The sequence below is a fragment of the Falco cherrug genome, chromosome 9 (genome assembly GCF_023634085.1).
Source record: "Falco cherrug isolate bFalChe1 chromosome 9, bFalChe1.pri, whole genome shotgun sequence".
Lineage (NCBI taxonomy): Eukaryota > Metazoa > Chordata > Aves > Falconiformes > Falconidae > Falco > Falco cherrug.
This window is the reverse complement of record NC_073705.1, coordinates 30,895,113-30,918,514: the sequence shown is the minus strand read 5'-3', so window position 1 is coordinate 30,918,514 and position 23,402 is coordinate 30,895,113. Positions and strand designations below refer to the sequence as shown.

The 23,402-nt window shown below is 41.4% G+C and overlaps 1 protein-coding gene across 10 annotated transcripts in view; it reads right to left on the bottom strand.

Annotated features, from left to right (window-relative positions):
- Nucleotides 1–20,601, bottom strand: part of EXOC6 (exocyst complex component 6) — a 96,238-nt gene extending 75,637 nt beyond the window's left edge. For 2 of the 10 annotated variants that reach the window (XM_055721499.1, XM_027803823.2), the window contains exon 1: nt 20,398–20,601. In XM_055721499.1, coding sequence (XP_055577474.1) covers nt 20,398–20,519 — 122 coding nt within the window. In that variant the 5' untranslated portion in view covers nt 20,520–20,601. Of the gene's footprint in view, nt 1–17,014; nt 17,189–17,472; nt 17,494–18,158; nt 18,340–20,397 lie in introns of those variants that run through there. The other 8 variants (XM_055721501.1, XM_055721502.1, XM_055721504.1 and 5 more) reach the window with 8 other exon arrangements.
- Nucleotides 20,602–23,402: the final 2,801 nt, after the last annotated feature.

Genomic DNA, 23,402 nt, shown 5'->3' with positions numbered 1-23,402 from the left:
ACAAAAGCACACAAACTTGATGTTACAGTGGCATCATTTGTGATCCACTCCACCAAAATCAGCATTAAAAGAAAGAGATGGCGCAAAACTGAGAACTGAACCCAGCCCTTATGGCATTAATCCAGGTGCTTAACCAGTTACATCATGGTTGACCTGAGTCTCACTGGTCTGTTATTTATGCCCTAATGCTCAAATATGGGTACAAAAGAATTGGTTTCTCTGACTACCTCAAATAGCATGGATCACTTTTCCATCAAATTCCACTCTTTGCTAAATATAAAGAAGTGCAAACATACAAACTTGCTTTTCTGGTATTCCTAACACCAGAGTTATCTCACTAAATCAGGGTAAGGTGCTTCCAGCCAGAATGACCAGAGCACTGTGCTGGACCCCTGGCAGAAGGCAATCCCACTGCTCCCTGCTGCCGCCTGCCTGGCTGAACATCACCCAAACCAAAACCATGACACGCACATGCCTAAAGCTGCTGCCTCTATAGGACCTAACTTTCAGGAATGGCTAAAATCAGGTCTTTTGGTTTATTTTACTAACTGTTTGAATAGTACACCTATAAACCTCAAGCAGGAAACATGACTCCTGGAGAAATCACGGGCGTAGCTTGCTGAGCTGTGTCACACACAGAAAGCTGCATGGAAAAACGCTCAAGTGTGAGGGTGAGCAACGGAGAGAGAGGGCAATTTACAAGCCTTAGACTTTAGCAGAGGAAGCAAGAAAAGAGGTATTACAGAGAACTGTACCAGGAACAATGGTACGAAGTCTCCCAAGAAAGGTAAGGCACAGGCAGTTCCAAATAATTTGACATAGCAACAACAGCAAAGACAGGTAATTTTTGAGGCAGCTTTTCAGATGGAATGAGTGGCAATACAAGGCCAACAGCATGCTGGCCTGTTATCAGAAACAGCGTGGCCAGCAGGGCCAGGGCAGCCATTGCCCACTGTACTGGGCACTGGTGAGGCCGCACTCCGAGCCCTGTGTTCAGTTTGGGCCCCTCGCTACAAGACAGACATTGAGGGGCTGGGGCGGGGGCTGGGGCACGAGCAGCGGCCGAGGGGGCTGGGGCTGTTCAGCCTGGGGAGGGGGCGGCTCGGGGGGGCTTATCGCTCCCTGCAGCTGCCTGACAGGGGCTGTAGGCAGGGGGGGTCGGGCCCTGCCCCCAGGGAACAAGCGACAGGACAAGAGGGAACAGCCTCAAGCTGCACCAGGGGAGGTTTGGATTGGATAGGAGGAAAAATTTCTTCACTGGAAGGGCGGTGAAGAACAGGCTGCCCAGGGAGGTGGCGGAATCACCATCCCTGGAAGCATTCAACAAACACGTAGATACGATGCTTAGAGGCATGGTTAAGTGATGGACTTGGCAGTCCTGGGTCAACAGTTGGACTTGATGTTAAAGGTCTTTTCCAACCTAAATGATTCTATGACATAGTCACACAGACAAACACGCCTGTACTGCAGACTACAAGTGTTCAATAAGGTCAGGAGATCAAAAACCTGTTTGGTTTTTTAGCCTCTAATTTCCTTTCATAATTACAAAGTTTTCTCCAGAAATCTGTAAGGAGAAGCTGCTTTAAAAAAATAAAAATATATATATAAAAAAAAAATCTTAAGTTGGGTAGGAGGGGAAAGAAGCTTAACTTCCAATGCTCTCAGTGTTGCTTGCAGAAGTACAGTCTTAAGTTCAACACTTGGGCAACAGGGAGTCAAAGTCTCTAAAACTCTTGAGTGGAGAGAGAGTACTTCATTCCCAGTCTTCTCAGAGAAGTATGACTTCCCATATTCTTCAAGATCCTCTTTTCTAACCAAACAGCTGTGCTCTGCCAAGATCTGGGGTCATCAGCACCCGTTCAACAAGCCTATAGCTGAGTGTCTGACAAGAACTTGACCTTCCAAGGAAGAAAAGGGTATAGAAGAGATTGAAAGGGCTCTTGTAACTAGATTCTTCATCCTTTTTGAGTTCTTTTTCCCTTTGACAATACTCAGAGAAGCAACAAATCAGAGAAATGAGAAAGATAGTAAGCTGTCCTACACGCCAAAAGAAGCGAGCCAATTCCTGATTGCCTGCTTGCTATCGGTATTTTCTCAGGGAAAAATCTATTCAATAAAATATTGCTAGAATATCCTCCTTTCACTTATAGGAAAATAAGGCTAGGGTACTGAAAGGCAGGCTCTTTTCTCCAAAGTGCACCAGGTAAAAAAAAATCTAAGATTGTTGACCCATGAAGTAGTTCACAAAAGGAAAAACACCCCTCACCCTTTCCACCATCACAGCTCGAAATAACACCTGGAAGGAGCAAATGTGTGACAGTCAGCTTTTCCTCCTAAAGGTTCCTGTCAGACGGCCTGGAAAAGACCCCTCAAGGCTGCCCAGGATGACTGAGGTTTAAACCTCAGAGCTGTGGTGGAAGATCATGAGTGACCCAAACCTGCCAGTGGGATACACCTACACACAAAACCTGGTGCTGGATGGATGGAAAAGCAGCAAACTGGCCTGGGAAGAAAGAAAGGTGCAAGACACACAGTCAGCACTGAGTGAGCTCTCATTAGGCAACCTAATGTTCTGCATCTGAAGGCACAGGGGGAAGCGTGTAAACCGTACCACTGTTACCTGTAAAGAAATGGGGAAGGGATGATAAAAAGGTTCAACAACTGATGTTGCAGTGTTCCAAAATACACAGTGCAAGCCAGTTACAGAAGTGCTGCTCTGTCTCTGTAAGAGTCCACTACAAGGTGGACAGAGGGACACCCATCTGTTTCCAGAGTACTGTTCCTGGCAACAAATAAAAACATTAGGAGGACCAGAAGCATCAGATACTGCCTTCACAGATACTGGGCATGCATGAGCTGCCTCTGAATGGGCTGGACTCACCGTCTATTCTGCATTGGATGCTAAGCAAAACCAGAAGAAAAGTTCAATTTATAACTGCTTCCTTCAGCCTTTTATTTAAGGGTGGAAGAAGTCTCCAAGTTTAGGTCTCCTTCCAATGCTTTCAAAGGGAAGTGAGAGAGAAGTATCATTATCACAAAGACAAGAGACTTCAATCTATCACTGTGTACTTATAACGGAGTTGTGCAACGTAACCATAAGTGAAAAAAGTAGTAAAGCACAGTAGACCAAATATACCTAAAATGAGAACAAGACTGTAAAAAGATGGTACAAGAGGAACTCCATACCTGAGTTTGTACCACCAAACTTTCTTTGGTGGTAGCAATGCAACATCTTTTTGCGCTTAATTATAGCCTGACGATTTTGGCATATCCACTAGCTGCAGTTCAGTATAGCTGTCTTGATACCTTTCTATCAATTTCAGATCTGCTAACACTGGCAAACATGCTATTAAAATACCAAGGAAAATAATTCGAGATCAGGAGATCTCTCTTTAAAATGTTATCAAACAATTCCAGACAACACAGCCAGAAATTCTGGAAGCACATAAGATATAGCATAGGCAAGACAGGACTCACTGTTACAAAAATCAGTATTTACTATTTTTTTCTCAATATGAAAGCTAATTATACTTCAGTCTAATGATAATTTATGCAATACTGATTGATAATTCTCAGGGGTATTATCACAATATTTAATTCAAAATCATACAGAGAATAAATGTTTAACACTGGAGGGGGAAGAAATCAATACTGCACACATCCCCACACACTGCCTTAACCACAGAATTACCCTACCTTATTAAAATAATAGTTACTATTTTATGTGCTACGTTGTACTGTTTTCTGCAGGGATACTAATAAAATGGTGATCTGTCATCTAAAACAGTATTCTGATAGAGCTCCTTAAGATGCACCAGTAGTATAAATTTCAAATTAATTACATATGTAGACAGCTCCATCTTGTGGGAACAGTAACAAATCAACCCTCTTCAGCACACTCGTGAAAAAACTCCTGAGACAGAACTGCTTACCTTTAAAGAAATAAATCATCACAGTATTTAAAAGAAATTCACAGTTTGTATCACAACTCTCTGATCTAGGTGAGAAGTAAGATGATTAATTAAGTTTACTAACTTCCTCAAGGTGCTGTACTCTTAGGACACTATACACGTGCTATTTCAGAGGCTTTAGAAGGCAGCCTGACCTAAAGCACTAGCCTTTTTGCAAGTGTATTCAGAAGACCCATGCCACCTCTGGCCATGGACAGAAATTAAACTTACTTTCAAAACTGCAAACAAATCTGAGGCCATGCATGCCCCATCTACCCGTTACGGAACATCACACATAGTACAGTATGGTTTATTTCTGATACTGAAGCTCATTTTCCATAGATGTATTTCAAAGATTACTTACACTTATCTAAATAAAGTAATTGCCAGTTTTGAATAATTGTCTGAAGGTGTACATTTCAACAGATTATGGCACTGCAAGCAATCCTGACAGCAATTCTACACTTTTCAGAGTTAAACTATCAGGCAGACAAATCCCCAATATTATTATACTGTGGAGAGAGAGGTGGAATCCTGAAAGCATCCTATAGCTAATTCTTTTAAATTACAAGACAAAAGTAACAGAATTTACAATACACACACACATACACAGAGTTCTGCTGGGAAAACAGTAAGGAAGTGGTAACCCTTCCAGATGCATTTCTTCAGATGACGACTACTGCATGCAATTATACCTACCCTAAAAATCTCTCTCTCACTTCCAGTTGCTACACATACATCAGTGGGAAGTGTCATAAAAAGGGGCAAACATGCCTAGGCTATCAAGAGAAATTTTACTTGTGTAATATATAGTTCTTTCTATTTTTGTTTACACTTATACACGTCTGAATGAAGAGCCCCAAGATCCTCTTCAGCTTTACCAACTCCTAAAGTGGACATTGGTGGTCTGAAATACAGTGCAGACCTGAACTGAGCCAAACTGAAAAAAGTGATCAGTTTGTCTTGCAATTGCTTTCAACTTGTGATCTAAACAACTATAGGAACCTATAGACTACTAGTGATTGATTCACACCATGAAACTCTGAAAAGCAAGCTTTTCTGCAGGATGAGTCTTCGGGGTAGGGTGGGGGGGCAATTACAGAAAAAAAAAAGAAGAAGATAAAATTGCTGATGTTGGAGACAGAAGTTTGTACTTGATTTTGGCACAAAGAGAGACCATTAACTTGAGTGACTTGTTAGACAACAGTACTGTGAATCAGTGACAGGGCAGGTACTATTTTCATTCCTAATTAATGGGGCAAGCAGGGCACCCATAAAAAGCACAAGCAGAGCTGAAGGATTTTTTGGTGATGTGTAGCAGGCTATTTGTCTGTATGTCCCAGAAATCTGTATATAGACAGAGACTTTTTTTTTTTCTGACTCACCCCAACAACTGGACAGTATGAGTCATATTAATGCCACTCTAGATAAATACCAGATAGTGCAGAAAGTATTCGAAAGAGGAAAAAAAAATTAAGTAGGAATAGTCAGAAACAGCTTAACGTAAAGCAGAAAGATGTCTCAGTCGCTAACTTAGTTTTATTGTAATAGGAATATTTTTACCTTGATCTTGTCTTACCAGCTGGGCTGAAGGGAGAAAGACAAGCATAAACAGATTTTAATTCAGATCTCAATAAAAAATGAAGGAGAATTTTCAGATATGCAACCATTTTCTAATTGAAGAGAATCTAACAAGGTTACTTTATACCATAAAAAAAAAAAAACCCAACTAATTTTTTTATTTTGAAAACTGAAACACAATGTGAAAAGTAAGCACTTAATAGGTCTTACTGACAGTTTTGTGTTTACATGTAAAAGTCTATCAAAGCACCAGAGGGCACCATCCTATGCACAAAAATACCAGCTGCTGAGTAAGCAAAAAGGCTAATCTCCAGAGAGCTAAAATTCAGCCAAGAATCATAAAACCTAACCTGCCATGAATTCAACCTGACCCTTCACAAAATAGTAATTTAAAAAAAAATCAATTATCCTCAAATCGTCTGAGATGACAACTCCGTACATATGCTTTATCACTCTAAGCCACAATCTTCACAAACAGTTACAGCACTGCTTCAAAAATATATTTCTGCTATCATTTCATATAAATATTTTCTGGGCACGCAACCAGGATACACGACATTAAATGCCTGAGTGCAAATGGGATTAAGAAAGGATCTGCATTTCACTAAGGAGGGAAATAAAAAGTTACAGTCCAAAAAAAATCATAAAGCCCAAAAATTAATTTAATACATTGACCAGACTACCGGAAAGGTAGCCAAAGGATGTGCATATAGACGAGTAAGTATAAAAGGAGAGGAGCCTAAAAATACTTTTTGAGAGTTCAGTAAATACCCCAAATTTGTTTTTCCCCTCCTCATCTCCAGTCTTCAACATCTATGTTACCTTCCCGCTCGGAAATGAGAATAATCAGAACCCTGAACACAATTTCCACTGTAAGCTACTTGGTAGGAGTTTAGCATGGAAAAGCGAATTGCAAGAGTAATGAAAATGAAAACTGAAGTAATTTTGTCCCTTGTATCCATGGTAATAGCTGTAATTTTTCAAAGGTAAGCAGAACTACTCATGTACTCAGGCTTCAGGCAAAAACTTGAAGAGCCTATTTTATTAAAATTAAAAGCTCCATACTTTCCTAAGAAAATAATGATGCTGAAGATAATATGAATTCTTGGTTGGTGATAAATAACTGGCAATTAAAAATCATTACTAAAATGGTCTCTTAGATAACAAAAAAAATAATATTTAACAACCCTTTTTTGGGTTTTAAAAAATTCTATTATTTCTTGAAGGTTTTGGGAGTTGCTTTTGTGTATGTGTGTTTGTTTTTATAAATGGGCAACAATTCAATTTTTAATTGCAACCCATATTCAGGAGAAACATCTCCGAGCTTATGGAGCATTACTGTTAAGTTTTAGAGTGAACAATTTTTTTCCTATTAATCATTTATAATAATAGGTTCTAACAGCAGCAAAGACTCTTAAAACAGATCATGTATTTTAAAAATAGTAAAAAAAAAACCCATGTCAGAAAACAGAGAAAAATATCAACCTCTTTACCGGACAAAGTAGCTCCTCACTAGTGACTTGCCCCCTTCCACCATTTTCACACATCCCCAACACATCCTGTTCTGTCCCATTCCTAGGATGAATTGCAGGTTCCCAACCCCTGCCCACATTGCCACAAAATCTTTTATTTCCTGATTACACAAGACATATGAAGCAATTAAAAACTTTTTGTATACATTCCTTTCACGATACTGATAATCACTTAGTAAGTGCCAATCAGTTACATCTCCATGAATGCTGTGATGATGATGGGAATTACACATATCTGCACAATAGTTGTATAAGTTTGACACGGAACGTAAGCCTGACCATGCAACTTCTGAGTTCCAAAGGATGCAAGAGAAAAAGATTCATTTGCAGAGCCTCAGATTCAGCATTGGGGGGAGGGGGGCGGGGCGCAGAAATAAATTTCACTGATCACTTTGATGAAACAAAGTCACAAAATAAAGAAACTTAGACATACAGTTTTTATTCCATTTTTCAAAGTAATACTTAAAACACACACACAAATAAACCAACTCTCAAAATGAAGGAACTATGCTTGTGGAAAATCATGTTTTTAGAATTTATATCCTGCTACCAAAGCCAATTTTGTACCGAGGCTAGAAATGCTTTCAACTAGCTCCCATATACATGCTGTAAGAAGTGGCCCGGTAGATGTTCGCCCTCTCCCTCCATTTCTGATTTGATTGGGTGTAGGGGGTGGTGGGAAAGAGATATTAAAAAAAGTTATAAAATGAAATAATATTTAAAATTCAAATTTGCACAATGAAGTTCAGTGGGACCAATGCAAGCACAAAACACTGACCATGCAAATTAGATTCTGCCCTTAAAACAGACCTGTCATTGTGACTATAACCATGGCATTCCTAAGCACGATACTGTATCACACACTCCATTTAAACTGCATTTTCACAGGAAACACTGCAGAAACTTCCTTTGTCCTACAATATACAAAGATATTTTCTGTTTACACAAACTGCAAACTTTGTAAGGTTTTTTCCATGGAGTAATTTTATATAGGTTGCTGCATACACCCTAAAAAGCTTTATAAAATAATATCCAGGTGTTTCCTGTAATTCAACTGGAGTTATGGTAATAAGCACATTTCTTAAAACCTAAGCAGCCTTTCTATGCCAGGCTACCTAGGGTCCAGTTCTGCCATCCTTATTCATAATTACATCTTACCGCTCTATTTAAAAGATCGTATTACATGCCAGAACAATGTAGAACTCAAGCTATGCCCTCATCAGAGAAAAGATTTTATTAATCTTAGTTTAGCTGTTATGCTTTGCTTGCCTGGTTTTCCTGGATGTGCAATTTCTGTGAATTGTTCTCACTAATAGTATCCTGTTTCTATGAGCAGGAAAGGGCTGAGTACAGTTTGTTAGTTAACATTACTTCCTATAAGTAGGGCCCATATTCTGTAGTAGCAGCACTACAGCAGTCATTGTTCATGCTGGATAAGCAATGGATCACGCTGATGGCTGTTAATGGACATCCTCTGCAGCGAAACATGAACTGATAATCAGCAAACCCAGATTTGCAATAGACTTCCTCCTTCCTGTTTTTGCACTGCTGACCAAGGAGATGCCTCTTCCTGCTAAGCCTTTGTGCGACTTACTGATGTATGAAGCAAGAAACTGAAAAACAAGTGCTGCGCTACTCTTTTTTTTTTTTTTTTAATCAAATTTTGTGTTGTAATAGTAGATTTAAAGAAAAAAACCACAAAAAAAGAAAATGCCAGCTTCATTCACTTTGGTATTAGCTATTGCCATGTAACAAAAGATCGAGTTTGACCATTTGTTTCATATACCTAAACAATACAGTGAAACCTATGTTATTTCATAGAAAATAAAATAAGAAACTGAACTCCATATAGCAATATTCTCATCTTCCCTTAATTTTCACAGACTATAACACAAATTGTTCCATTTTAGGAGCAATGGATTCATCTATAAATGAAATTGTGAGCTTCTGAAGTTCTTTTTAAAGATTTGATCAGATTTCTGTTACACATGTCCCAGTCATGGGACACTATTACACATAATACTACTTTGCCATCTAGTACAACCTATAGCTAATATGTCTTCTTCATCTGCGGCACTTTAGACATAATCCTCAAGATAAATACATACCAATTGTTTCAGTAGAGCCTTCACGAGACATACAAAATAGAACACACAATAGAATGGACACAAATGTCTAAGTTGCTTATTTCAATAAGCTTTGAATACACCACTACACAGATGTAAATGTGTTCTTTTAGAAATCAAGAAGTTCCAGATTAAATGAAATATCCAATAACAAAAAAGTTTCAAAACCAGCTGGATTAAGAATGTATTATATTACAACACAGATCAAACCAGATAATTATTTGATGTGTCACATTCCTCTGCAAACATATTGTTAACGTTTGTTAACACTGTGAGCTTGCATAGGCTATATAATACATACAGATCAACAGTCTGTACTATTCATCCTTTGCACATGCACATCTTCCAGGATCACTGAAGAAAATGAAAGATTTTTTTAAAAAAGTCTGTTTTTAATTCAAAAGCCCAACCAAAACTAACTCACAATGTTTCTGCCTGCTAGGAAGCAGCCAACAGTGTTGAAGCAACTGACTTCCACTAGTCTTTGTTACCTTACTCCAGTCCTCTACCTGCTCAATAAACAGACTACACGGCAGAAAATCCGTTCATGCCCGAGAGAATATCTGTTCATGCACCCCACAGAAACTCCGCATTTCAAGAGGCGGCAGCATGCATTGTCTTCCTAATTAGGAGTTTCCTAAGTTTATGAAACAAAACAGAGCAAACATACAGTATAAAAAAGTATTAACTATGTTACTTTTATGCTGAAATTAACTAAAACCAAAACCCAAAATAAAACATTGCCTCGCTGAAATCAGTGGGGTGGAGATCCTTCAAAGTTACTCTGCACATAAGGAAGTGGGCAAATTGTGAAAGTCCCAGTGAAAGCTGCTACCAACACAAACATCTAAATGTCTGTAACAGAAAGGAGAGCGGAGGATATTAAAATTGAAGTACACAATACTTGAAAGTTTAAACACTTCTTTCTTAAGTTGAAATGCCTCAAAATTATCCCCCTAGGTAAACATACTACAGTATATGCATTATTAATTGTGTATTACTCTGCTTCATAGGAGAATTGCAAGTTACACTGCAGTTTTGCAAGCAAATTACTTCCTCTGAAGACAGTGGAAATCCAACTCACAGTATTAGGGCTGAACGCCTTTCTCATGCTCTGGCAAAACAAACAAAAAAAAGGTCCCAGCCCTCTCTGCAGGTCTCTAGTGCACAACTGTTCAAAGACATCTTTTAATTCCTCTCTGTCAAACCCCAAATCCTTCCATCAAGGCTCATGCACTCTAAAACCTGCTTCTTTCCTTCTTAGTACCTCTGTCAGTGATTAAGCTCCCTACTAGTTTGGTATTACTGGCAAAGGTTGAGGTACAGGAAGGGCTTCAGCCAGGCTCCAGGAGAGATCATTAAATCCTTCCTGCATAGAACAGTTTGTCAGGCATACAAGTAATTCCTTAGTAGGCACTGACAAGATGAGGAAGAGACGCATTGTTGAACACACTTTAAGCTGAACATTAAATCGAACATGTGGTGACAGGGATTAGGTTTGAGCATTTCCAGCATCGCCAAATAATAGCCAGAAAGACTGGCAACAGCTGGATTTTACAACTAGCCATAGCAAGCCCTTCAGTAAGATAAAATCTGATGCGATTACTTGATGCTGATGCAAAGCTAGGTTGATGTTTTTGAACAAGTTAGTACTTAATAGTTTACTACAACCCATAGAAATAGTATCCTATTCCTAGCATTATCTGAGAAGCATTATTTAAGAAATATCAATCCTCATAGATTTTTATGAGCTTGTTTTAGTAGTATAATACATAAAATGCAACATGACAAAACTTGCTGAACTGCAGTTGCTGTAATTTCAGCCTTGTATGTGCAAACGCTCTAGCACTTACAGGTCAGAAACAGGCTTATATTTAATTCAATTCTGCTAAGGCTCCCCAGGTAGACATCTGTATTGAGGAAACTGCCAAGTCTCAGAGCAATGGCTCAGCAATGCACACAGAAAGATAGAGTACAGAATATGCTGTTAGCTTCACCAAAAAATCTGCAAGAAACAAAGCACCCATGTGACTGGCATTTGTGAAGGATGTAAAATTATGCATATGGCAGGTCCAAAATCTGGGTCAACAGACACTAAATAAAATCAGCTTGAGGAATAAGTTGATGAAGAAACAACATGAATAACAATAACGATTGGCCTTCCTGAATTTAACTGATGTAACAGTGAACAGCCATTCATATGATGAGAAGGCTAAATTTAGATGACACACAATAATACAAACTGCATGAACCACGTATCAAGTACACTATTCTGGATCTCTCGGCAGATGATCTCTATTTTAAAAGCTTTACTGTATTTTGAAATATGTTTCCTAAACACGGGAACAATTTCAAGCTCTTTGGTAATGCTTGCGAAACTGGAGAGAACTATTTCAGAAGTATTATTCATATAGGTTACTAGTTAGGTTAAACCTTCACTTGGCAGTTGCCCATTTGGAATACACAGCAAGAACTGAGTCAGAAGCTGATGCATGAATACTTAAAAAGATCAAGATAACCTGATTTGCAGACATGTATTTCATGACAAACTTAATCAGCATTGAACCTAAAGATTTTTTTGCACAACAGAAAAATGCAGTGCAGGTATCGTTACCCACAAACAGTTTCAGGCTTTCTAAAAAGTTGAGTACTATGTTGAAACTTGCAGCAATGGAAGCAAATCCTCACCTTCTTCTAAAATATTTCTGCCACCAACAGCAGATCTGCCTGAATTATCAGGCTAGCTTACAGAAAAATCAGAACTGCAGTTCTGTCGCTGAATATATAAATACCAGATTAATCAGCCTACAACACGCACTCTTCTTACACTGTTTTGAGTCTATGTAATGGAGTAGCGATAAAAAAAATATTGCTTTTTTATAGCAATATACATGGTGATAGACCTGCTCACATAGACAGTTGCTTTATCTGACTGCTGCCTTTCAACTTAAACACTCAGGATATCATCAGATCCTGCACCAAGTAACAAAATGTGCAACTGACACTACAAGCCAGCAGGTCATTCTCCTTACTCTATAGCAACCCAGTTGCAAAATGGGAGTTAGCTATTACAGTAAAGGTAAACCAATAAATAAATATACATCAAAGTACACTCCGCGACCTGATCCAAAAAAAGACCACAGCTAACACACACAGAATTTCTAGTTCCTCTGGGCTACTTTGTAACTTCAGTTTGAAAAGGAACAAAGAATGAACACATCAATTTGAAAACTGAGCAGGGCTTAAAGACAGACCACTGATGGAGATAAAAAACAGTATACTGATTTTCAAACCATAAAAAAAGCCTACAATACTGTAAAACATTATCATACTATTTGAAATTGAAATACATGATCAAACTATTTCAGTTTTGACTCAAAGCATCAGCTGATGATCTCAGACTCTTCTTACATTTGCTCTATATTTAAAAGATTAAACTATAGAGAAAAAGGTGAGTTACTGGCTCACAGTCCAAAACCAAAATAATGAAAACACAGAAAAATGCCTTTAGACAACCATACCTGACAAGTAAGACCACAGTGCAAAAAATGAGGGCAACCACACTTTGTCATTGGATAACCACATCACAAATCCTCACAGCCCATTGGCAAGTGCTCAGAAAAAATACTTCCCAGCCTGTGACTGTGTTAACACTGTACTGTCTTCCCACTTCTAGAGAAGTCTGCCTGTGCTACTGCTTAGTAACCATTCTGTTAAAGATACAGATTCATACAACTAAATCATACCTGCTTGTAATAATAATGTATGCTTTCAGTAAAACAAGTTACACTGAGGTTTCAGAGCATCCCATCATACTCCAAAGGGTATTTGTTCATTTGGCTTTGGACAGACCCCCCTCAAATGAGTATTTCCAAAATACAAATTATAGCCCCCAGTCCGGGCAAAACACCTGCAATTGCAAAGTGTACCACAACTCAAGCAGCAGAGATTCTCACTCTGTATTTCTGCCTCCAAATTTTCTTAGAAACTTTGATCGGGAAAGGACAAAACAGTCTTGCCTGGACCACTATTGCTACCTTCACTTCCTTGATTTGGTCCTCTAACGATGCCTTACTGAAGCGTGCCTTTTACTTTCAGCTTTTCTAGAACACAAGGACAGAAGTTCAGGATGAACAGTTATCAATCACTTCTAACACTTCATCCATACACATTTATAAGGCTCACAACAAATACACATCCTACCTCCAAACTCTATTCAACCTACAAAAGCAGCACCATGCAGAGGTGATTTTGCTTTGCAGCCGGGTGGCTCAGTGCAGCTTTTACCAGTGCAATGCAGTCCTAGGTCAGTGGAAGGTCATCGCAGCATACTGCGGCATCAGACAGAAACTCATCAACCTAACATCTCTTGGCGGTGTGATTCCCGTAGCCAGAGACAACATGCCAGTGACATGTCTTCATAGGAAACCCTCTAATAACTCTGCAAAGAAGTTTCATGGCCAGCAGAACTTCCAGCAACCTAGAAGGGGCTCTGACATCTACCAGGCAACAGCTCGGTGATGGCAGATCTCAGGAGCAGAGGAAGAGAGGTTGTCTCAAAGCATTTTTACACTGACTGTCAAGGAGCACTTTCTGAGCTCCGATTGTGGATCAAAGCCACAGAGTACATCCCACTTACAGATACATCAATAGACATAGCACCTCCTCATCGACTTCACCTTAGCTACAAAATTGCCATCATAGATTCCCTTATAATTTTTAAATTTTATTTTAGTTTTGTATTAGTTGTTTAGTCAACTGATTGTGGACATGGAGGTACTCCTCTGACAGGCAGTGCATGGGGATCACAGAACACTGCAAACTCAATGTGCAGCTCACGAGATGAAGTGCTCAGAAAAATTCTACCATATGCTTATGCAATACATTGCCAAGCTAGAGCTTAAGAATTAATTAATTTTTTAAAATGGGCTTTGAAATATTACACATTACCACAAGGTCAAAGAGACTCATAAGTATAGGATATCAGGATGCTGGCAGAACAGAGTCTTCTACACCGTTGAGCTCCACTTTGACCTATTTCAACCAACATAGCTAACCAGCAGGCAAGGTCAATTATTTTCTTCTGAATATAATTTATCTTATTAATTACCCTGGCATGTCTGACAGAGTATTTAAGAAGTATGGAAAACACTCTTAAAAAATGATTCTTGGAATTTTATTAATAGGTATTTCTGTGGAGTTCAGTGAGGGCCTGGAAGTTTCTTGTTGTTAACTTTTTAATGTGTTTATCTTTTTTTTGAGAGCGAGAGAAGGATATGGACATTGACTTTCTTTTTTGTCTTTTTCCTTTATAAATATTAGAAATGCACTGACAACTCTCCCTGGTTTTGCAAAGCCCAACAGTATGTATATGACATGAATTGTAAGATATTAACACGTTATACAAAAAGGTGAGAGTGATGAGCTTTTAACAAGTGTTGTCATTAATCTCATTTAGTTAGCCATTAAAGCTAGAAAGATGTTGATAAAAGCTTCACAGAGTCTGCTGAAAAAGTCAGTCCTGGTCTGTTTTATACACAGTCTGCCTATTTAATGAAAGTTATGTTATACAGTTGATTTAAGTCTTATTTATAACAATTCAGTGTGTGTCACTAAACTTAGAAATGCAGGTTAAATACCAGAAATTTCAAGTCAATAAATTCATCCACTTAAAATTTAAAAAGAAAATTAATAAAATAAAATACAAATTAATCAAATACAATCTCTTCGTTTTATATTTCTTGAGATGCAGAGCAATCTTTAGGAGCTAACTTATGCTCCTAAATAGTTAATAAGCCCAACTGTACTAGCTGTACTTTCATTCCTCCTATGAAGAACCTGCATTTCACATTCCTATACATGGATGGATCTCAGCCCTAGAAAATCACCTGCAGGGTCAGTCTGTATGTTGTTCCTTATCTGTAAGTTACACACAAAAACATTATGTGTCAAAATATGCTATTAATTTTTATATCATAAGCACAAGTGATGCTGCTCTTCTAGCAGCGTAGGAAACAACACCCTGGCAGAGACAGCTATACCAAACTTGCAAACAAAACACTAAAGAAAAACAAGACCAGAAACTTGTTTCCATGGAATCTACACATGGCCCACAAAAAAATTACACTTTGTGAAGCATGGATGCATTAGGAAGATATTAAGATCTTGATATGAACAATTAAGGATAAGTCAGATCTTGCATATCCTACGATCTTCAGCATTTAGCGTTACCTCATGCTACTTATCCAAACTGCTCACTTTGAGCCCCTTCTTTTGTTCTGCTGTTTAAGTACATTAAGTTGGTACTTCATTTCATGTCACAATGCTATATTCTCCCAGCATTACAGACCATATATTACAAAAACATTCCATCTCACGTAATGAAATGAATGCAATTTCAGTCATTACATGAGAAAACTGGCATCAATGTCTTCTACGACTGGAAATCGATGGATCACTTTATGTTGTAGCCTTATGCAACTGTACATAGAATTACTCATTTAATTTCTTTGATTTATTATATTGTTTAGCACGTAAAACCTAAATCTCATGCAGAAAATAATGTTCCATTTCACATTTATGCTTTTGTTCACTGAAACAAGTCTTGAAATTAGATGTGGGATTTTAGACTTTTCAGTTTCACACAGCAATTCACAAATTTTAACATACATAGATGAAGAGATTGCTACAATTTTGATTTTAAACACTGCTGTTCTTGTAAAATAGCAGCATATTTCTGTGATGTTGGCCGGACTTCTTTCAAGACACTCAGCCAGGTGTAACCATTTTTTAGCCTCATTTTTTGATTTGTAAATGAATACTAGAGGTTAAATCAGACCAACATGCACCTCTTTTCTAAAAATTCTGAAGGTCAGCAATGCAAAACTCCCCTTCTACAAAGTCAGTATAATAACAAAATTGGTAAGACAGATGAGATACTAACAGGAAAAGAAAGGACAGGAACACGCAAGGAAATTAAAAAACTAAACGTTCATATTTATACAAATTTTGACACATTTTAATGTTTAATATGGCTAAGAGATTCATATTGTCCCTTCCCCCTTTTACATCCCTCCCTCATCATTTGTGGTTCCTAAACATGCTGCCTTCTACTGTGCAGCCTGATCTCTGCAAGCCCTTAACGTAGGTTCCTCTGATATAAGCTCTATACTGGAGATGGTAGCAAGATTTCAATTCTATTTAATATTTTGTTGCTAAGTTTTTTTGTTTTGGTGTGCTTTCTGCAGACATCAGCTTCAACCTGCCTGGGCTTGTTAGCTGAAACATGGCTAAACTGCCTTCAGGGACAACTCAAGTCTGAAACCATCTCTGCTACTCTCTCTCAGCCCGAGATCACAAACTCTCACAGGTGAAGCATCTTGTGATGCTCAGCTTCCACACCTAACACTGTATTCCCAATACCAGCTGTGTTTAAGGAACAGGAAGGGGAGATCAGAACGCAGTTTGCTCTGGGCTGGCCCCCAAGATCAGGCTGACCCAACAAGCAGCCCCTGGGTGATGTCTGCGCCACCCCACCACATTGAAGACTGATTAGCCCAGCCTCGCAGAAATGCCCAGACTGATACTTCCCACACAGCCCTCAGCACTGGAGGCCTGCTGCAGAGATACACAGACAACCACAAAATCATTCGCTGCAAAATCCAAAGGGACTCATTTCACGTGCAATGTACATTTCTCTTCCATCAGTTCTGGCACTGGGTTCCCCATCTGCACACGCCGCGTTCGTCCTTTCCCAGCCCTACCCGCGTTCTCCAGCAGGCACCATCCCCTCTGCAGGGAAAGCCAGCAGCGCCATGGTGCTCACCTCTTCGAATCATGCTGCCACACAAACAGCCTTTTCCAGTTGCCTGCATGCAGGCTCTCCACATCTTCCCAAAAAGATAACGTGCAAATTCACAGTCTGTACTTCTTCCACTTCTCTCAGACATCTCTAATCAGGGAAGCACCAGCACAGCTCCAGGTTGAAGATGCCCATTCCCCCTGCACCTCCGCCATGACCCAGCCCCTCCAGGCCCTGTACTTCCCTCCCCAGCACCTTCCTTGCCAACAGGAGAGGTTAAATAAAACCTTTTCTTCAACGTGCAGGCTACGCCATTTGGCGGTATACGGAATTGGAGGGAAAAGAACAAAAAATAAACAAAACCCATTGAAGTCATGGCATTTCAGAAGCGCTCTGCACACATCTCCTGAAGGAACCCGGCAGAGGCAGGAGGTTCCGGCTGCACAGAGAGGAGCCCCGCAGGCACGGATGAGAACACCCACCCGCTGCACGCTGTCGGTCCCGTTCTCGGCGCTGACCCGGGGGTGCCGGCACAACCCCGGGAAATGCCCCGTGCCCAAGCGCGGGGCAGGAGCCTCCCCCGTTCGGGCGCCGGAGAGGCCGGCGCCGGGTTACGTCAGGGGCCCCCCACCCGGCCGCCCCCGGCGGGCCCAGACCCGGCGCCCCGTGTCGAGGCCCCGCTCCGGCCCACCGCGCCCACCCCCGCCGGAAGGCGGGCAGCGCTCCGCTTCCCCGGCAGACGATGACAGAGGAAGGCCAGCCCGGGCTCTGGCGCACGGCCGCAGCAACCGTCGGCCCTGTCAGCGCCGCCGGCCCGCGCATGACAGCCGCCCGCGGCCGCGCCGGTACCGCTCCCCGCCCGCCCGCCCGCCCGCACCGCACCGCGCCGCGGCGGCACCTTCTCCCTCCAGCACCTCAGGGGGGCCGGGGCGCGGCGCCCCCGCAGGGCCCGGGGCCGGAGGCAGCGGCCGGGTCTCCGCTGTGAGCCCCGAGGGCTGCGCATCCCCTCCGGGCCCGGAGCGGCCTCTCCCGCCGGAGCGGCCCCGCGGTGTCTCTGGGGAGGAGCTGTCAGAAAGCGCGGCCGGGCCAGGCCGGGCCGGGGCTCCCCGGGCTGGCGGGGCGGGAACCCCCACTCGCCGTCGGCGCCGCGGCCCTCGCCACCCCTCACCTCAGGGTGGGTCCCACGCAGGCCGTGTCGGTGCTCTCGATCTCTTGCAGGATCCGATCATGCTCGGGGAGACTCTGCGCCATCTTGGAGGGGAGGGACCCGGCGGCCGCGCCGCTGCGAGAGGCGCCGGGGAGGGACCAGGGGCGGAGGCGGCCGCGGAGCCGGGCTGCGGGCAGCGCTGGGGAGGGCAGCGCTGGGGAGGGCTTACCGTCGCCGAGGGGGGCGGGCGGCCGGGGCTGGGGCGAGGAGGAGCAGGTCGCACCGGGTCCCGCCCGCCCGGTTCGCCCCAGCTCGCCGGTGCCCTGAGGCCCCTGTCAGGGGCAGGGCTGCTCTGGGGGATCCCGGCAAAGCTCCTCCATCCCCCGGGCACCTCCGGGCGCTGATGTCCCCTGGAGATCGCGGGCAGCTAGCCCTGCCAGGGGGCACCCGCGCAGCGCCCTGTAACGGAAGCGGGACACCCACCCCCCGGCCCGGCCCCGCTGCGGACGGGCGGGCTGCCCTTCCCGCCGCCCGCTGCACCGCGCTGCAGGGACGCCTTGAAGGCTTATAGGGTCAAAACTGACCTTTTCCTCTAGCCTACTTCTGTTTTGTTTCTTGAGGTGTTTTTTAAAAAAAGATCATTGGCTTTGCGTTTACCTGCTGCCGCTCCCGTACACGCGCGCCGTGCCAGTCCCAGCAGGGGGGCGGCGGCGGCGGCGGCACCGGCCCCTGAGGCGAAAGCTCTGCGGGAGCTTCTGCGTTTGGGTTAGGTCACCGGCTTCTCGCCTTCCTTTCTTTATGTGACAGAAATCTGGGGGTCGGGTAGAACCACCAAGAAGTGCACCTTTTTGTGCACTGGCTTGCCGTGTTACTAGAAACTGACATGTTGCTTCCCAGTGCCCTTGAGAATGTGTACTTCATTTTTCAATGAAGGAGCAATAGCCCATTTTCTATTTAAATTATACACTTTGTGGTTTGTGGCCAAAGATGAGCTAGTCCTTGGGTTTTGCATGCTCAGGAGACAGGATACACCTGCTTTCTGGGCAAAGTTATCTGTCCACAAGTGGGAAACCAACATGAAAGAAACAGGCCTCAAGTGTAAAACTTCAGGTGATGTATGGCTGCTTCTCCAGTGAGGAACTGACAGCAGCTTACAACTGCGAATACATCAAAGTCTATAGACACCAGCCAGCTACGATCGCTTGGCACCCTTCCAGTTACTGTAATCAAATTCATCGGCTCCGCTACCCTGGTGCAACTACACCTGGACGCTAGTTAATAAATGGCACTGCAGACTGCGTACACCTTGCCTGCGCTTGTGGTTTTATAATATTCAGTGCTGATTCAGATGAATTTATTGATGGCACCTACTAAATCAACAAGGATTATTCCAAATATTCCAAATGCAGACAAATGCCTGCAAAGTGATAATAGGAAAAATCCTACAGGCTACTGCTGCAGTAGTATTTTCTTCAAGAAATCACTCAAATGCAGTAACAATCTTCCCATGTTCCTTTTTTTTTTTTTTTTTTGCCCATCAGCAAATTACTGATGTAATAGATTGATACATACATTTTCACGGTAAATTAAGTTTTCTTTCTTTAGCCTAATAGTCACTGCAACCTGACACCCACGGTGCCAGGCAGGCTATTTTTAAAACTCTTCTACAGATACTGACAATATACTTAGACACATAGTATATTTTATGCATTACTTTTTTGTAGGAATGAATATGCAGAGGAAGGTTTTTTCACTTGCACTTTTACCATTGAACAGTTTGCATAAGCTGCAAATCAAAAAAAATACTAAAATCTTCAGGTATTTAGGAATATCAACAGTAAAACAAGTACTTGTGTCTTTAGTGATTAAAAAAAGCTGCATTTATTAAAAATTTAAGAATAAGAAGCAATGAATTCTTTAAAAATGTAGCTGTTAACTTCAAACTAAAACCACAGCTACACAAAAGAGCAAGTTTCCCCTTGTTTTCATATTTAAAAGTAATTTCTTCCTTCACAGAGAATCTGCAGCCAGCCTTCAGTAAACAGATAGCTTTGTCCTGGTTAAAAAGAAAGAGCTGAGTAGGTGACCTTGGTTTGTATTTTTCATTTAGGACCAATCACATTGAAATTAAGTTCAACTTTCCTGTGGATTTCAAGGTCAGGAAAACAAAGTTTCTAATATATTGGGCTGACCGAAAGAACAGCTATAGAATGGAACAAACCCATCATAAACTATATAATATTATGTAAAAGATGCATACCTTAGGGTGGTTCCAAGAGGCAGCTCAAAGGACTGGACCTCAGCAAGGGCATTTTCATATATCTGATCTTTGTTTTCTTCTAGATACAATTCTGACAGATTTGACTTGCTTTTCCTTGCCATAGATTAGCATAAAATTAGTCTCACTTTAGGAGACGACTTTCATTCTCATTATGATCGTTGACTAAGCGACTCCGTTGTCAGCAAAACCAGGCATGAAAAAACAGATCCTGCGCTAACCTCGTGACTCCTGAGGACTTTGTGTCCAAGAATGGTGCACAGCTGCTGCTTTCCTGTCTCTGCTGGTAACATTTGTCTCGTATGCAGTACCCAGGCCTGCACAACCTTTTGTGTGTGTGTGTGTTAGATTTATTTATCTCAACATGAAATTTACTACCAAAATAATGTTTTGACATCCTGGAAATAGTTCACCAGTAATAAATATTACCCCTGAAATTTAGCCAGTTTGAAAACACAATTTTAAAGTAATTTCAGACACTAGATATTAATGCTCAATATTTCTGTTAAGTTTTATGAGATTAATCTTTTTTTTTTAATAGTGCTTTTTTCCTTTTGCTGTGTAAAAAGCCTGCACACAACAAGAAATTAGCTGGGTTTATGAAGCGGGTTTATGGCCCTTGCAAAGCAAACTGGAAAAGCAGAGAAACTTTTATGTTCTCATCTTTTTCCTTTTTGGCATTTGTATAATAACAGAGTGCAAAAAAATGCTCTGCAATAACTGTGATTTTTATATGAGTGTGCAATAAACAAAACTAATTCATTACCTGCATGGAAGAAAAATAAAATGGATAAACTACAAAGCTAAGAGCAGTGCTGCTGTCAAGTCGTCATTATGATGATGGCAAAGAAAATACTTTGCACAACTGCCGCCAATTGCTTTAATTTCAGGTAATTATTTCAAACTTAAGACTGGAGTTCTAGATCATTCAATTTAAACAACTTTTTAGAAGCCTAATTCAATATTATGGTATAGTCAATCTTACTATATTTGGTTATCTTGGCTATTTCAAAGGTTATAATTAAAATTTGGCTCCTGTCTCAGTACTGCTCCTGACAAAATTGATGGAAGTCTTGACACTCATGGTGCAATCAACAGTTAAATGCAGGAAAACAGAAATTACTCGTTTCTGACTAGGGTGATGTATTGTTTATTCACTTCTCCATGCCCAGCACGAGCACCGAGGAGATGCGTTCTCATCAGTAGCAGTGGGAAAGAACTCGAAAGTCTACAATGAGTGACACATACAAATCTGTAACCTCTTCCCTTGAACAAGCTGCTTTAATCACCTGTTTATTTTTAAACCAAGATTAAACAGTTGCGCTGTTAGCATTAATATCCCATACATTTCCTGCTTTCGTGTGCTGAAGAGAGCTGTGAGCCATTTTTACAGCTTCCACAAGAAATGGGAGCCTGTGATTGACCCATCCAGCCGCTGGATGTCACACAAATGCAGATGAAAGGATATTGTAACCACTCCTTCCCATCCTAACAGACACCAGATTGAGTATTAATTTATCAATTATGAGGTGACACTGTGAAAGTAAACTGCAAAAATTGTTACTCTGATTAAGCTGAAGCTTAAGCTTATTCCTGCGGTAGAAGAAAGTACATCTGTTGCCACGGTGGCAGGGCACAGGCAGGCCAGGTAGATCCGAGATACCTTGGACGTCTACACCCAGCCATCACACACCATGGCTTGCAAGAAAAATAGGATGCAGCAATGGGAGCATGACGCTTTATACAGAGAGCTTTTGAGAATGTTTTTATGTTATTTTGAGTGAGTTTGATACTTACAGAGGCTTCAGGTACAATTTCTTCTTTCCCAAAAACCCACACAAAGCTTGCTTTAGGAATAAATCAACCAAAAATAAACAATACTCTGAATCTGTTGTGCAGATGTTGCAGGTATCACAGCTGCCTGGAAATAAATATGTCTAATAACAAAAGAAAAACAATGTAAAAAGAAGCAAACAAATACAAAAGTGAAAATGACAAAGAAATAGCCAGGTGCCACAGTCTGTTCCATTGTGGAAGTGGGGGTTGAGGCGCCTTGGTCCTCTGTATAAGAGTTAGACCAAACCGCAGCAGGCCCAGCTGCTTGGCTCTCCAAAGTGGTTTACACCTACGCTGAACCTGTGTAAGACCATGACATGTGGAGAAGGATGCAACATGTAGTGGTGGACCTGTCGCTGACCGCCGATCGGGGGGCAGGAGTCCATCAATGCCTGCCAAAAGCCCTTTCTGCTGCAGGTGATCTTGCTTCTTCCCCAAGCTGTCCATCTGACCTGTGCTCCCCCTTTCTGTTTCTTGTCTTCTGCTCCTCCCCACCTTGTCATAATCCCAGTGCCAATTAGACATGCCCAAAGTCTACATCTTTCAGTCGTATGTGAGCTTTTCCTTTTTCCAGCTCTGTTTGGGGCTACTCCCAAAAGGCTTTAGGGAACTGACCTGTCAAAGGAAATAAAGTTTTTCTGCAAAAAGCCAAAAGGGCAAATTCAGTACTGTGACGTGACACAAGCTGATACATTCATCAACTTCTGGCAAAATAGTGTGTCTTCACAACTATACATAACATGCTTAGAGGCCGCAGCTAAAACGACCGTGCTAAGTATTCAATTTTTTTTTTTTTAATTTTTTTTTTTAATTTATGGTACTCCCCATGCTGAAGAGTGGGAATTACCATTTCTGAGGCATCATACTTCTACCAGTTGCAATTTAACCAGGTCAAGAAGCCTGAGAAAGTATTAGTCTGCTGGAAGCCCCTGACAGAAAAGGGAAAATATTTTCTGTGCTTGTTAATTTCTCGCTATTTCTGTGACGGAGGTATCTCATTGCCTGGACAGGTAGAACCTCAGGGCCTGTGAGCTGTAAAGACAGCTGCTGCCATCTTTCCAGTCATCCTGAGATTTTCCTTTGAAAAAATACACCAAAGCATCTATTTCTTGCTGAAGGTGTAAAAATGGTTCACAACTTTGTATAGAATA